Below are 16895 nucleotides of genomic sequence, written 5' to 3' on the forward strand. Positions count from 1 at the left end.
AAGCGAGAATAGAAAAATCTTAAATTCAGGGACGCCTGGGTGGCTCAGCGGTTGAGCATCTGCCTTTGGCTCAGGGCGTGATCCCGGGGTCCTGGGATCGAGTCCTGCATCAGGCTTCCTGCATTGAGCCTGCATCTCCCTCTGCCTGTGTCTCTGCCTCTTTCTCTGTGTGTCTTGTGAATGAATACATTTTAAAAATCTTAAAAAAAAAAGAAAAATCTTAAATTCAGGCAACCTAAAGGAGTCCTACACAAGGCAAAGGATTCAGGGAGGCTTCCAGGATGGGCCAGATTAAAACGACTCCAAGGGGCACCTGGGTGGCTCAGTTGCTTAAGCATCTGCCTTCAGCTCAGGTCATGATCCCAGGGTCCTGGGATCAAGGGAGCCTTGCATCAGGTTCCTGCTCAGCGGGGAGTCTGCTTCCCCCTCTCCCTCTGTGTGCTTTCTCTCTCTTAAATAAATAAAATCTTAAAAAAATAATAAAATGATTTCAAGATGGTATGTACCCTGTCTGGCAGGCCTGACTGAAAACTAATTATAGAGCACCGGACCTCATGATCTCCAAATGAAATGAGTCTTATAAAATGACCTGATAAGAGACTTCTGACGATTTCTATAAAGCGCTTCTAGAAATGCATTTAACATGAGAGACAGAGTGGAAGGACACAGAGAGGCCAGAGAGCATGGCACGGGTCCCCTCGTCTGGAGAATGAGAGGTTTAGGCCTGGGGTTCAACATGCTTTCACTTTTAAAATCTTTTGTCTGGAAAACTGGAGCACTGAAAGATTCAGTGTTAAATAAAAAAACAACAACAACAAAAAGATCCAGCATCTCATTCCAAAGTTGATAAAATGCTTCCACGTGCAATGACTACAGAATTTCATCAGCTGCAGAATCGGAACTGGAAAGTATTTTGAGGATCACTTTCAACCCTCTTATTTTTAAAAGACTAAAATGATAAGACTCTTAAAGAGTTTAAGGGACTTGGCAGAGCCAGGACTCAGAGGCGAGGCTCTGGGTCTGTGCGCCCCTGGCCCATGCCTGCACCCTGCTGCCTGTTGGGGGGGCGCTCTCAATGCAGGCACCCTCCCTTCCTCAGCTCCCCGGGCTTTCCAGGTGGGGGTCCTCACTTTCCGGATTCAGGAAGGGACCAGAGGTGAGCTCCGGAGAGAATTATTCTATGGTTTAGATGAGTCCTGGAAAAGAGAGTCTACTCAATCTAACAAATAAACCCCCACAGCACATTCAGATAAGGAGCATCTGGAAGGAACGGTTTGGTGTCACTAAGCAGCTAGCATTCCTGCCACCCACGGGGGAACATGGGGGTTCACACACAGGCAGCCGCTGCTAACCTCTTCCAATCGTGGCAGATCACCTGACAGCCATCACATTTTTTTTTTTTCCAATTTGGAAATTATTACGGATATTGGGTGACTCAGCCTTTTTGAAAACTAGGATCTCTCGTTCAATTGTTCCTTTGGTTCATCTGATGAGGTCGACGATGCGTGATGGAGTGGGACTCCCCAGCACCGTTTGCACCACATTGCACGTATTAAGGGCCGCTTGCAGAGCAAGCAGGGAGGACTCCCTCTCCAGTGAAAGGAGTAACAGACCGAGTTAATTCCAGGTATTTAGTGAGACTTACCTAGTAAATAAGTCTTTCTCCTTATACCGCCCACACATATTGATGCACTGCAAGGCTCAGTACGTGGTGTGCGACAGAAACACTGTAAGTTGAGGCTGACTTTTACATAACCCTGTAATGCTCTTCCCTAAATCCTAACTTGGGAAGAATGCTGTTAGTGTCTGCCTGGATACTATGGAGAGGATCCAGGTCAGTTTTCTCACTATCTCTAGATCTACCTTAACCAAGTCAGATCGGTTTCTCTTCTGGTGGTAAATTCCCATCTACTTTTACCTTTCTCCTCTTTTCTTGGGCTTATAAAGGCCTTCAAGGGATGGTAACTTCCTGAAAGCCTCTCCGAAACAGGATTCCTGCAGGCGTGTTAGTTGACAGGACGCTGGCAAAGTTCATGCATGAGATTTTATGATCTGGCCATTCAGTCTGGTCTGCTGTGACCAGTGGGTGGATTTTTGAAATATTTTTTCTAAGTAAAAGTGGAAATGCATACAAAGTTTAGCTATAATATTGCCCAGATGTTTGGCAACCCACACGTAGCCTGAGAACCCAAGTCAGGTTTGAAATTTACCTATATTTGGATGCAAGGGCTCAAAATCCCAAATTGAGAACTTTCTAATTTATTAGTTCTGACTTTTGGTTAACTTAAATTTAAAAGCATCTGGGCTTATTCCCAAACACAGGGAATTCTAAAACATTTGGCCACTTTCAAAACACATTAAAGAAATTTACTAAGACAGTTAAGAAGCATGTTCAACTCTTTTTCATAGTTCCATATACTTTATTAGACTCAGATGGTTACCCCTTTTTTGTTTCATACTTGTATCTGCAGACCTTGGCAAATATTAGTATTTACTTGGGAAAAACTACTTTCATAAATATTAAAATAGTTTATTTTCTTAGTCCTCAACAGAATGATGTTTCTTTACTTTCTTTCCTTTTTTATTTTATTTTATTTTATTTTTTATTTTATTTTATTTTTTTTGGTGGAGAGCCTTGGAAACATTTTTTGAGACCTAAATTGTAACTTCATCTTAGACACTTAGGTCCAGTTGAGTGGCATGCTGGGGTGACCTGTGTGGGTACGCACATGTAGGTACGGGGAATGTGTTGTGTAACCGGCTACTACTCCATTACCCAGATGCGAGGTGGAAATTTCTCCTTTTCCAAATCCTTGAGAACTTCCAAGTATATTTGCTTTAGGCAAACACTTATATTCTTCGGTCCAGCAATGGGTGAGGTGAATGTAGATGGGGCCTCTGGGGGATACAGGTGAAAGTTACATCTCTAGGCCAATCCACACTGGATTGGTTAGGCAGTTTACCCTGGAAGGTGGGGTGGGGGAAACTTCTCTGTAGAAATTTTCTAGATTTTTCCTTTAAAGAAGTTGAGGTATTAATATGAAAATTATAGCAGGTTCCCAATGTGCCTACTCCAAATTTCGTAGCTGGCAAATGTCTCCAGTCATTAAGTGACAAGTGTTTTCTGTTCTTGGTATCAGAAAAGTTATTCCAAAGTCCTGTATCTATATAACACTTGCATCAAGTTTTAAATCATCCTTACTTTATTGTAGTAAATTAAACTTTAATTTTAGTAGTGACAAACATCTGTCTACAAAAATGAAATATTATTTTTACAAACACACTAACTTACTCTTCAGAATGCATGTGGCCTGCTCTCCTGATATTACCAAAACCATGAGACGGCTACAGTATGGTTTAAAGAAATGGAAGAATTTTCCTGGTCTACAGGAGTGGCGCTGACATCTACGGATGGAGCCGCAGATGTCAGCAGATGAGCCCTCTCACTATATGATGTAACATTTCCCCATTTCAGGAACCTGGTGACAGTCCTCTCGAGTTTCTGAGGCAGTTTTTAAGATACATACAAAGGGTACAGCTTTAGATCATAATCTCTGTAACTTCACATGTTTGAGAAGGAGCGGAGATAAGCCTGTGCATTCACTAAACAGCTCCCCTCCCACTGATGGAGGGAAGACATATGCCTCACATAAGACATAAGCCCTAAAAGGGCTTCCATCTCCATTTCAAACATACTATTTTACTTAATTTGGGGCAACTCAGAATTACTGCAAGCTGTACATACATGGTTTTTGGAATCAATATGCATCCTAAAATGATTTATTTCTTATTGTGCTCAGATCTTGCACTTAAAAAGTTCTATCATTTTTATTAAGAAGCCTTCAACTGGTCTCTAAAAGCTGCCAACATTCAGGAATGAGGCATCATCAAGAGTAATAGGAGAATCCTGTTTTTAAGACAATTAGTTAGGGTGCAACTACTCCCCTAACTTGTCCACAGACACACACTCTACACAATTCCAGCTTTCTCAAAATCACACAAAGAATCATTTTGCTCCAGTACTCTGATGGGGAGTCCTTGCAATCTTATTCTGACTCAACTGCTTCTCTTAGCAAACTAAGATTCTGGTGATCATGGGCTTTCTGCAATTCTATCAATTAATCTCCAATTTATATACAACTCCAAGTTCTACACAGATTGGTAGAGTTGCCAGATTTAACAAAGAAAAATATAGCCAAGTTTGAGTTTCAGATGTTTTTTCTTACTGTAAATATTTCTCATACAGTACTTATATGAAAAAAAGTATTCATTCTTTATCTGAAATTCAAATTTTGCTTACCGTAGTGCCCTTCTCCACTGCCTTGGAAAGAAAACAGGAGTCCCTCTTCCTACAAGGGATTCTCTTTTTTCAATACTTCTACTCATCTCTGACACCCTCCACAGAGTCTTTGGGGTAAAACTCAGGTTAGGCCAGTCACTCCATCATCACTTTATTCTCGTTTTCCTACCTTTCAAAAACTTTTATCTTTCTTCTGTCTTTATTTAACTTTGAGGCTTGATGCTGTGCTGGGCACCAGAGTGGGAGGTGTGTAGGCATAAAAAGTTAAATACACTTATCACTTTGGTCATCTAAACAACTTACAGGGAACACACAGACGTACTTCCTTTTTTCAAAGCCCTGAAAAAAAATTCCCCGTGTTGTTTCTTACTCCACGTAAGCATTCCTATTTCTGATCGCTTTTGATCCTTCTAGGGTTCACACACTGAACCTGTGTATGTAGATTCACACAACTAGGTGAGATTGAGGAAAGCATGAAATGCAGAATGTGCCATTCTGCACTCATTTCCTACTTACCGGATGATGGCGGTGTAGATTTTCTGGAGCTAGGTACTATGTCACCCAAACTGGATGATGAATTTCCTCCTGATTTACTGGAGTAAAGCAAAAATTTATATTACACTTGACACTTATTTCAGATATTAAAACATTTGTATTGCTCAATAAACATGATTAGTCATTGTGTTTTTTACTGAATTTTAAATTTGCCTTTCCTACAAGGAGACAAATAGTAATTTCCCAGTGGAGATTCCTGGAGTACTTGAAACAGCCATGTAATAGTCTCTGTTTCAAATTCAAGGTTTAATTTTAAAAGGCCCTGGGAGAATGGAAGAGAACTAGGGTAATTTCTGCAGCCCTCACATTCTCTACCAGCATCACAGAGAGACAGCAGCAGAGATTTCCTTTGCTTCTTAGGTCAGAGAGCCTCTGAAATAATGCAGAGAACCTTAAGGTTAATGACAAGACTTATGGTTTTCTTCTTGTTTGGTTCTCTTCTTCTTCTTTTTTTTTTTTTTTTTGGTTCTCTTCTTTGTCTTAGCTTGGTTACTTCTAGTGTGTTAAGACTGAAAGTACTGAAGCTTTTTGAGCAGCCTATAAAAGAAAAACACAGCAATACTAAACTTGCTAACCTTTACGAGATACACAAAGGAACATGACAGTGTGACATGATTTAACCCTCCGACAGCATTTAGCATTTGGAACATGTCTCAAGCATGACCAACATGGAGGATTCAACTTTGTTCATTGAGGTACAATTTGAAGAGCATGTACATTGGGACCAGTAAATCCTAAAATTTGATATGTAATATACCAGTGTTTTAGAAACTTTAGACTTAACATCAGAACCAGAGCATTTATGCTTTTACCAGCATCCTGGCACGCTAAATGTCCTATGACTAAAAGGCCCCCCCTTCACAGATGAGGACAATGGAAAGAAGTAGCGAGTGATAGGCAATTTTGGCAAGACAGTCTTACTGTCTAACATTTTTATTATCAGAGCCAACCCTGGGTCCAATTGAATCTGCTACAGTGTCTATGCACCAAAGGGCAATGTTTAAGTTACATAAATATTAATATGAAAAAATAAATTCCCGAAAACACCAGTAACCAGGCTGAATTGTATTGCTACTATTCTGGCATTTTAATGTGTAAAACAGACCAACATTAAAAACTTACAGCAGCTAGAAGGAGGCCTCTGTATCTTTTTGAAGTTCTTAAGAGATACTCCAGTACATTTAACAAGGATACCAGACAGTATGTAAAATTAATAAAAAGTGGTATTTACAGAAGCAACTTCTGATTGTTTTATAAGAATATCCATTACCAGGACCTACACATTTTCTTCCAGAAGTTCTTTGTGTGTTTGGTTTTTATTTTTACTTCTTTCACAGTACCAAGTCTAACTTCAGTTCAAGCATGGCTCTGTTGAATTTTAATAAAAGTCAAAGTATTATTTGAATTGTGTAAAAATTTCAAGGAACACCGCAAATAGTCAAAATGTTCAAAATGCAAATTTGCCCTTAACTTTTAATTCTAGACAAATGCCACATTCCTGAGCTCTGCCCCAAATTATTGCCTTTGATTTCTGTCAATTTTTATAATTTAAAAATCAGAGTTCTTGAGATCCCTGGCTGGCACAGCGGTTTAGCGACTGCCTTTGGCCCAGGGTGCGATCCTGGAGACCCGGGATCGAATCCCACGTCGGGCTCCCGGTGCATGGAGCCTGCTTCTCCCTCTGCCTATGTCTCTGCCTCTCTCTCTCTCTCTCTCTCTGTGTGACTATCATAAATAAATAAAAATTAAAAAAAAACTTAAAAAAAATCAGAGTTCTTACGTACTCTGAATTCTAGTTATGTACTCAAAACTGTATTTTGAATGCTAGAAGACAAATGTAAAAATCTCTGAAAACAAGTAAAAATGCCTTCATGTACTGAAGCAAAAGCTTAGGTAAAAAGGACAAAATAAAATCAAGAAAATCAAAAGAGAAGAATATATAGTTGTAGGAAAGGCAACCTAGCTCCCTAGAATAAATTATGAGATGCTACTCCCCAAAGTATTAGTCTTTTAAGGAAAAAAAATGAAATAGCAGAACAATCTATCTAATATAGTAAATAATAGCAATGGCAATATTAATATGTTTTGTCCTTACTGTCCCGGCCCTCACTATATGATGTACAGAGTAGTGCTGTAGTCTGTCTGAGGTCAGGCTACAGTCACATCTATCGAGTTTTCATCAGGGTTCTACTGCCTAGTAGTAGTGCAAACTTGGTCAAGTTCCCTACCTTTTGTTGCCTCATCTATGAGGTGGAGGCTCTGATACTTATTGTTTCTGCAGATCCTTATAAAGCTGAGCTGATGACTCACATCAGACCAGGGATGCCCACTTGGGAGGCAGAGGACGACCATGGGCTTCCTTAACAATTTTGGCCAAAAGCTCTCCCTTCCTACTCTTTGAGAAATAGTTTTCCTTTCTTGGTTTGTACATGAATAAGCAGAGAAAGATGTACAAGTTTATCTCTGCAAAAACCCATCCCAAATTTTCCATAATCCATTCTATAAAACACTATTGCAAAAGACATGAACCAAGAAAAATTTAAGATAATTTTCGTATATACATGGAAAATATCCCCATCCCACTAACCTAGATTCATAGGATACATTAACATATTAAAGGCTCAGAAAAATCCTTAAGGTAATTAATTTCCTATTACCTAGTACTGTCCTAAACTTATTTGACCACGAAAACTCTTGAAAATGCTGAATTACCCCAACAAATGAAGTCAATACAAATGCCCCCTATATGAGATAACCTCAAACCTCAATGAACTATATATATCACCAAACTGAAACCAGCAATATCTATACCCTATAAAAATTTTCCACATTATAAAATTTTGTTAGCTAATATTAAGATACCAGTATCGATCCAGAGAATAGAAGAATACACACTAAAGCCAGTAGAACACTGGAAATTGTATGAATAGAATCAGATCTTCAACATCCTACAAGTAAGATGTGCATGCTTTGTTGGTCTCCTCGCATCTACTTCTATATGACTGAACGCATCTCACAATCTGAGAGCCGCCCATCAGCCAGGGATTAACGAAAGCCAAATATGGATAGAGGTCACCAAAAAGGGAAGAATACCATCTGAACTAAGAGAGCCTGACAGTTACAAAATACTAAAGAAGATGGGTGTTCCAAACCAAAAAGGATCGTCTGTTTTACTTGTTTGCAGGTGCTTGACACACACAAAAATTCTTCTAATGCTAAAATTTTACCATTGACAAAGGATTTTGCAGCATTATAGAAACAAATAAAATCTAAGCTAGGAAAAATAGAAGCCCGGCTATTCACATTAGCGAAAAGATTTGCCCAAATCACATCCCTCCCCACAGGGCAAAGCAGGCCATGTTCTGGGACTGGCCTGTTCAATTTCAGATTCACTCCAGGTCGGAGTAGCTCTTCCAGTGATTCTCTTATGAGGGGGGGCCACAACTTTAAGAATCCTAGGATGGTTTATCCAGCCCCAGATTATTGCATAATTCATTTAATTGCTATCTGTGAAGGCAGTTTTAACTGGTTTCACCCTGGGTTTCCCTTTAAGGGCTTAGCAGTGGGTAGAACTGAAAATTGAGTTTCCCAAGTGAAGACGAAACTAACGGATCATGAGACTTGCTTTTTGCCTGGTGATGTCTAAGACCATCATTTCTAAAATGCCTCCCTGCCTCGCCAGGCAGCTACCGACACTGGGATTAGTCACCAAGGTTGCTCAGTGCAAGAATGTTTTCAGTAAGAGTTTAGGACCTGAGAATTTCCTCTGCATTGTTGCCCCAATTTAATACTTTATTATTAATGAGAACAGTTAATATGATGTTCTCCCAAATAAGATGAAAATGAGATGCTGGGATGAAGTTTTTAAAATGCACGATTTGTGATGCCATCACTAAATTGTATCGCCAGTCTGCTTTTCAACATATAATAAAGACGGTGGAACACAGAAAACAAGAAGACATGAATGATGGTATAATCTGGACTTTGATACAAATACTCAATATTCTCCTACCTGGAGTAGAATTTCCCTTGCTTGGCTCTCTGTTCATGCTGTAGCCTCATATTTTCTAGTTTCACTGGGCTTGGAATGAATCCGATTTCACAGCCTTCTTTCACCAATCGCCCTATCCACCAGTCATTGTTAAATTTCTAAACACAAAATCAAATTTGTTTGCGGTCAGTGCACAGAAGGTCATGTCTTCAGATTGTTTTTCTTCTACATTAACTATCTTCAATGGAAAGAAATATTATAGCAGTTACAGTTAACTATGCCTCAACATCACGACTGGAGAAACTCTAAGGGTTTCGTGGTTGACCATGTAAGAGTGAAGTACTGTCAACGGGGTCAGCAATCCACTGGCAATCCATTTTCTTTCTGTTTCCTGCTACTTGCTTTGAGAGTAGCCTGATTTCCAATGCAGCTTCTGTAGGATCAACTCCCCTTGTTCAAAGACGCACAGCCCTTCTTAGCAAGAGACCATTAGGAACCAGGGAGTGTTACAGAGTCCTCTTCTATAATCAGATTACTTAAAAAATATTAAGAGACAGTATCCACCATTTGCTTCGACGTGGATGGAACTGGAGGGTATTATGCTGAGTGAAATAAGTCCATCGGAGGAGGACAAACATTATATGGTCTATTCGTTTGGGGAATATAAAAAATAGTGAAAGGGAATAAAGGGGAAAGGAGAAAAAATGAGTGGGAAATATCAGAAAGGGAGACAGAACATGAGAGACTCCTAACTCTGGGAAACGACCTAGGGGTGGTGGAAGGGGAGGTGGGCGGGGGGTGGGGGTGACTGGGTGACGGGCATTGAGTTTGGCACTTGACAGGATGAGCACTGGGTGTTATTCTGTATGTTGGCAAATTGAACACCAATAAAAAATAAATTTATAAAAAAATATTAAGAGACAGATATACTGAAATCTACCTGAAATATCTTGTGCTAGAGCAAAATGTCCCTTTGTATGAACAAGTTTATAATTACCATGGTACGCTGTTCACAGGATTTCTCCACTCATGTGATGCTGATAATTTCTCTCTTGCAGGTAGAATATTTCTCCTAAATCTTTACGATTTAGTTTTACTTCTCCCAATTGACTAGTATCTTTTCAGTCTGTTCTTGAACATTTCAAAGAAGACTATCCATTTTATTTTTATTTTCCTTCCACAGTAGAAAAAAGATCTCTCCTTAAGCATCAGCCATCAGGAGGGGACCTTGGGTTAACCCAACTTTGTATTGTAAAGTCAGATTCCAGGCATGCCATCATTTCTGACAACTTCTATCTTTTCTTCCCAGCCAATATTTCATATCTCTTTCTAAAAGTTAACAAAATGGTAGGCTCTAAATTCTCTAGGCTCTTTTTTTTTCTTACTTGTATAAAAACATGTTTGAGTTGAGGCTAAAAGTATACCTGTCTACCTCTTTAATGAATGAAGTTTTAGAGTGTGGATTTATTTTTTTAAATACATTTTTATTATTTGTGTCTAGTCAGGCTCTTTTAATTGGCAGTCATCACCTCCTTCACCTACAGCCCATATCACACAGTAAGCATGAAATTTATATGTGTGCCTCATGACATGTCATCCCCCAGATGCAAGTCAGTCCACTTGTCATTCCTGCAGGTCCAAGGAATTCTCATACTCACACACTGAGAATGTTATTCAGGGGGAATTTCTGTTCTTTTCATATGATGTTCTGCACAGCAGGGATTTGATAAATGTTGACTCAAAATAAACCTTAATTAAGGGTGAATTTTTTCAAGGTATGGATAAGAGTCATTGTTAACTGACAGGTGGAGACTTCTGGCATTGAGAGAAAGGAAGTGTCCTGCTATCTGCTTCCTGCCTCAGTGGCCCCAATTCCTACCATTCTCCTTCCACTGCAGACATTTACCACTGAACGAGGCCCAGGGCATTTGGGTGGTCTGCGTTCAGGCATTGTCAGCAGAGAGGAGAGATCATGAATTCTAGGTATTATTATTAACCTTTCCCAGATGGTTAAATGTGAGACGTGGGAAAACAACACAGAGCCAAGGTTAAAAATACAAAGAAAAAGTACAGGTTATGCACAAAAAAGGATCATCTACTCCAGTAATTCCCAATTTCTGGGTCACAGAGCCCAGGGGAGACCTGAAGTTACTGCAAGAGGCCTGTGACTTCTTTCTTCTTTAAAAGGGTTATATTTATATTAGAAAAGGTTGAGAGGCACTGCATTCGTGTGTGTTATACAAGTGCAGCTATATGCAAGGCTATTTCATGGCAATGAGAGAGAAGAAATGATGTTTCAAGGTGAAAATCCATGCAGGTAGAAATTCAAATGCTTTTCCTTACTTCCTTAACATGCAGAAAATCTTTTGCTTCGAAGGAGATGGCCATGCCTGGCACTGGGACATCATCTTCATGGGCTGCACTATAACTAACATTTGTCCGAACAGCAAATGCAACGGGCTTTGTCTGAAGAGGGAAAAGAAAGGGAAAAACAAAAGTTAAAAAACAAGAAACAACAGAGTTCCTCCCTTTCCTCTCCATGATACCAACAGGAGCCGAGTATCTATTGTCATCATTTTTGTTCTTCCACCTGTGTTCTTTATCACAAAACAGCTTATTATTATTCATGACATGTGAAATATTCACACTCTGAGCCACATGGCACCCATTTGTGAAGTAGGAAAAGGCCACTGTTCTTTTTGAAAGCACTACAAATAATGAAGGTGAAGATGAAGTATGGGAACTTGGGTTTAAGACATAACAGCTTGTAACAACTGGAAATCAGGACACACACACAGAGGCATAAAATGCCCTGTTTTTCTTCAGTCTCAGTGAAAAAGACTTAGTAACCACCACCACCACCCCCAAACAGCTACTTTAATGAATAATTAATAACATAATTCTAGGAAGTACAGTGTTTGGAGTGAAAAAAGCCAGAGAATATATCTAATTCATGGCTGCAGGGCATTATGAAATCAATGGCCTTCAATTCTTTTTAAAGACTGATTTATTTATTTTAGAGAGAGTGCGTGCACAGCGGGGAGGGCACAGCGAGAGGGAGAGAGAGTTTCAAGCAGACGCCACACTGAGCATCGAGCCTGATACAGGGCTCAATCTCATGACTCTGAGATCACGACCTGAGCTGAAACCAAGAGTTAGAAGCTTAACCAAATGAGCCACGCTGGAGCCCCATCAATGATCTTTTTTTTTTTTTTTAAATTTTTATTTTATTTTATTTATGATAGTCACACAGAGAGAGAGAGAGAGAGAGAGAGAGAGAGAGGCAGAGACACAGGCAGAGGGAGAAGCAGGCTCCATGCACCGGGAGCCCAACATGGGATTCGATCCCGGTCTCCAGGATCACGCCCTGGGCCAAAGGCAGGCGCCAAACCGCTGCGCCACCCAGGGATCCCAATGATCTTTAATTCTATTATTTTTCGTCCTTGAGTTTGGTCAGCCATTGAACATGACGTTATGAGTTGAGCCATCCTTCATTATTTGATGCTTTGCAAATTTACAGGTTAAGTATTTGTCCTCTATCTAGGCAATTCCTATTTATCTACAAGGTGAAAAAACAGATAAGCAGAGACATGATAAAAAGAGGTATTATCTTAACCGGCATTGTGTTTCTTCACATTGTGGGTATGTGGACCTTTTCTGAGCAGTTTCTCCCTACTAAGGGAGCACTTCTTTGACCTGGCTTGTCAGGGAGGAAAAACAGCAATTTGGAATAAGAGCCCATCTTTTTTTTTTTTTTTTTAAGATTTTATTTATGAGAAAAAGAGAGAGAGAGGGGGGGGGGGGCAGAGACATAGGCAGAGGGAGAAGCAGGCTCCATGCAGGGAGCCTGACGTGGGACTCGATCCCAGGGACTCCAGGATCACGCCCTGGGCCGAAGGTGGCACTAAACTGCTGAACCACCCAGGCTGCCCAAGAGCCAATCTTTATTTCCAAATTTTCCACAGTTAATCTGTTCTACAAGATTGTTGTCTGGGTTGAGGAGTGAGCTAAGAGCCATGAAGTCACTCAGATCTACCCACAATATGCAGACTGAGAAAGGCTACCACATTCTGGATGAGGGCACAGTAGACATAAAATGGACATAAGTATATGAAATCCAGTTCTTGGTATCCACTATGACCTTTCGTGACATAAAAGGTCCTCTTCCTCAAATGGAAATAGGGACTTTAAAAAGAAGAAAAAGGGGCACTTGGGTAGTAGCTCAGTAGTTGAGCCTCTGCCTTTGGCTCAGGTTGTGATCCCAGGGTCCTGGGATTGAATCCCACATCAGGCTCCCTGCAGGGAGGATGCTTCTCCCTCTGCTTATGTCTGTCTCTCTCTCTGTCTCTCGTGAATAAATAAATTCTTTAAAAAAAATAAAAGAAAGAAAGAAAAAAAGAGTTGCTCGTAGTTCCATCACTGAAATACACATGATCCTTGATAGAGGGATAGTGCTTCCATTTATTTCTCGAAATTTCTTTAAATATAATAGATTTTACTCCCACAGCTATAATCATATTTCATTTTTTATCCAGTTTTTAAAGTAATATACTATTTCTTCTTGTGATATGCTTTTTAAATATACCACTTAAAATTATTCCACTCATTCACCTTTTTTGCTATGTAGGTTTATAATTTTTTTCACGATGATAAAAATTCTACTTTGAAAAATCTTTATACGAAAAGCCTCTTTCTATTTAGACTTCTTTCCTTGGGACAGATTCCCAGAGGTAGCATGAGTAAGCCATGAGTTATCAAGACCTTTTTAAATTCTATTCCAAACTACTGTCCAAATGGGCTGCACCATTATAAACGGCAACCAGCAGTATATATGATGGTGCCCTTTAAAAGAAGATGTAGTCTTAATCAGACTTGGTTTTACTGCTAGAAATAGGATTTTCCTGAATAGAGCTTTCCATTATTCAGGACAGTTTCTGATCACCAAAATGTAGATCTGAGATCTTTTTATTTTTTTTAATTTATTTTTATTTTTTTAATGTTAGCATGGTCTCTCATTTCCCTTAAGGTCTTTTATTCCTTGAAGGAAATAGAGTTTAAGTGTGGCGTATGTGTTTTCGTCACTGGAAGACCTACATTTTGAATGTACAACTCTACAGAGGATCCTATGAAAAATCTCATGTCTTTTATGCATTGACTTTTCAAAGACTAGAGTTGCAGCAAGAGTCAACACTGAAAAAACAAAAAAGCTGAAGGTGTGGTGAAGGCTAGTGTGGAGTAATAGGGGCCACAGGTAATAATTTTATGTTCTGACAGTCTAAGACATTAATATAGAACGTTCCTCTTTCCTTTAAAAAAATTTTTTTTAAAGATTTTATTTATTTATTCATGAGAGACACACACAGAGAGAGGCAGAGACACAGGCAGAGGGAGAAGCGGGCTCCATGCAGGAAGCCCGATGTGGGACTCGATCCCGGGGTCTCCAGGATCACACCCTGGGACGAAGGTGGTGCCAAACTGCTGAGCCACCCAGGGATCCCTTGTTCCTCCTTCCTTGACTCACATCCTGTGACCAATAATGCCAGCATCAGATGTGGAGCTGTACCCGGAATCAGCAGTGTACAACACAGAGAGAAGAAAGAACTGCAGAATCCGGTCCCTCAGTGTCTCTACTCCAGGAACCATATTTCTAAAATTAGAATGGACAACAGTGAAAGTGAAGAGGAGAAAAAGGGGTTTTATCAAGATAAGAGAGCCTACCCGCTAGAGAGAAAGACCCTAGATGTGAACCAAAGGGGCCAAATGACGGTGTAACCTCTGGTTCCTGAACCCACCTCACCTCTAACTCAAGCAGTGGGTCTACTACGTGGAGGACATTTTCCGCATCAATTCCATTCGTATGGACCTAAGAACAGGGCATTTTAAATGGTCCAGGACTTGAATTCTGATTCTGCCATTTACCAGGTGAGTGGCCTGGACATTTTTTTTCACCTCCTCTGAGCAATGTTTCCTTGTGGTTAAAGTGAGAGTAATAACAGCAACATGGCAGCATGATTATGAGATTTCAGAAAATGCATGTCACCTAGTTACAGGGAGTCCTGCCATTCTTGACAGTGTGCATGGACCTCAAGGGCATTATGCTAAGTGAAATAAGTTAGACAAAGGCAAATCCCATATGATTTCACTTATATGTGGAAGCTAACCACCACTGCCCCACCTCCCCCCAAAAACCCAAACTCGAAAAAAAAGTATGCAGAAGGCCAGGCCAGTGTTTGGAATAGAGGGTGCTCAATAAATGGCAAGGTGCCTGGGTGGCTCAGTTAGTCAAGTATCTGACTCTCGGATTTGGCTCAGGTCACCGTGTCAGGCTCATGGGACTGAGCCCTGTGTCAGGTTCTGTGCTCAGCATGGAGTCTGCTTGAGATTCTTTCCCTCTCCCTCTGTTTCTCCCTCCTGCTCTCTCTCTCAAATAAATAAATAAAATCTTAGAAAAAAAAAAAAAAGAAAGAAATGGGCACTTGCTATATACCATAATAAATACCATACCTAAATGAATGTTTGCCCCAATTCACTCATCTTTTCAGGTCCCAAACATTTTCCTCTTTGCTCTTCCAATGTCACGCTCCTCAGACCAAATGAGTTAAGATAGTTGAGTACCTGCCATATGACACAGTGTAACATAACTATTACATTCAAGATGTTTTTCTCCAGCGCAGATTCTTTCATATGGTCTTGGCCATGAGAAAATGGTAACGGCTTCCCCATGCCTGTTTTGCTTCCACTGTCCTATCTCTTAGATTCTGATTTTCTTCCAGTCCTCAGTCCCAAAGGCTTTTATTTTTTTAACCAACTTGAAGTCTCAAGGGAACATGGGACCTAAGGAATCTTTGAATGTCTATCACGTGAAACAATTTTCTTATCAAACATACCCTGTTTTCTGCTGACACCTGCATTTCTGGCCTGCTGGCGATAGGGTCCTCACAGGACTTCCTTCTTTCCTCATTTGAGCCTCTCGGCCTCGTTCCCACTAACGCATGCACTTTCGGCCTGGAAGCCTGCCATGTTTTTATGGTTTTTCCAATGTCACTTCTGTAATCAGGGCTCTGGGATGTGCTTCAGTGGATCTCCACTTCACACCCATGAGACCCGGGATAAGAATCTGTGGCTATACTGAGTTTTGGGGCATTTATGTTTGGATGTTTGGAGGCCAGCCACTATTTATTATTATTATTATTATTATTATTATTATTATTATTATTATTATTTTTTGCTCCCTTCCTAAGGTAAGGCCAAGTCCTGAAAAGTCCTGGGGACACCAGGACAGAGGAGACTGGTGACCGATGAGCCAGAGCTGTCACACATGCTGGGCCCCTGAGGGAGGCAAGGCTGGGCCAGGTCTCAGAAGCAAAAGTAATGGTGCGCTACGGGGAGTGGGCTTTACTGTGGGTCCTTTGCCCACTCTCCAACCCCAGGGCCTCACAGATCTGCCTGAGAGATTCATAGCCAGAGAGGAAGGAAGGGAAGCAGGGCAGAAAGCACACATCTAAAGGCAGTCCACAGCCCTAGGTAGGGTCCTAGCGGGAATACTGTGGCATGGGACTTAAATCCCAACTAAGAAGGAGATTTGGAATCACCCTCCTCCACAGGATCACTGGGATAATAAGGATCACATGGTCTCTCAATCAACTGAATTCCACTTTCTTTTGACCTCATTAATAGCCTAAGAACTTTATTTCTCAGGCCAGTGCCATAGTTGGAGTCTATCGTTGCTGTCTCCTTATACCTGGGTTCCTGGCTAACTTGTTTTTTGGAGGTCACATGAGTTGGAAGGCACATGAGGCTGTGGAGGTCACATGAGGTCCTACAAGACTCTGCTTCTCACTCTCCTACACCCAGGTAACAAGGCTGATGGATTCTTTTGCCTTTGTTGGTACCTTCTATCTGGCATATGCTCCATAGTGTGCCAGAGAGGTTGATGAACCCCTCTTATTTTGTGGTTCCCTTTTTGGCACACAGAATCAAAAGTCTGCTCCACTTCAGCTTGTGAGCTAAAGATCAACAGATTCTTCACTTAGTAAGTACCAATTTGTA

At 40.6% G+C, this 16895-nt stretch overlaps 1 protein-coding gene across 11 annotated transcripts in view; it reads right to left on the minus strand.

Moving 5' to 3' along the window:
* The window catches only part of CACNB2 (calcium voltage-gated channel auxiliary subunit beta 2), a 380949-nt gene that overhangs the window by 31445 nt on the left and 332609 nt on the right, over positions 1-16895 (minus strand). For all 11 annotated transcript variants that reach the window (XM_025445586.3, XM_025445587.3, XM_025445589.3 and 8 more), the window contains 3 exons: positions 11190-11312; positions 8868-9004; positions 4817-4893 (listed from right to left, as the gene is read on the minus strand). In XM_025445586.3, coding sequence (XP_025301371.1) covers positions 4817-4893; positions 8868-9004; positions 11190-11312 — 337 coding nt within the window. The remainder of the gene's footprint in view (positions 1-4816; positions 4894-8867; positions 9005-11189; positions 11313-16895) is intronic.

This window comes from Canis lupus, chromosome 2 (genome assembly GCF_003254725.2).
Source record: "Canis lupus dingo isolate Sandy chromosome 2, ASM325472v2, whole genome shotgun sequence".
NCBI classification, from domain to species: Eukaryota; Metazoa; Chordata; class Mammalia; order Carnivora; family Canidae; genus Canis; species Canis lupus.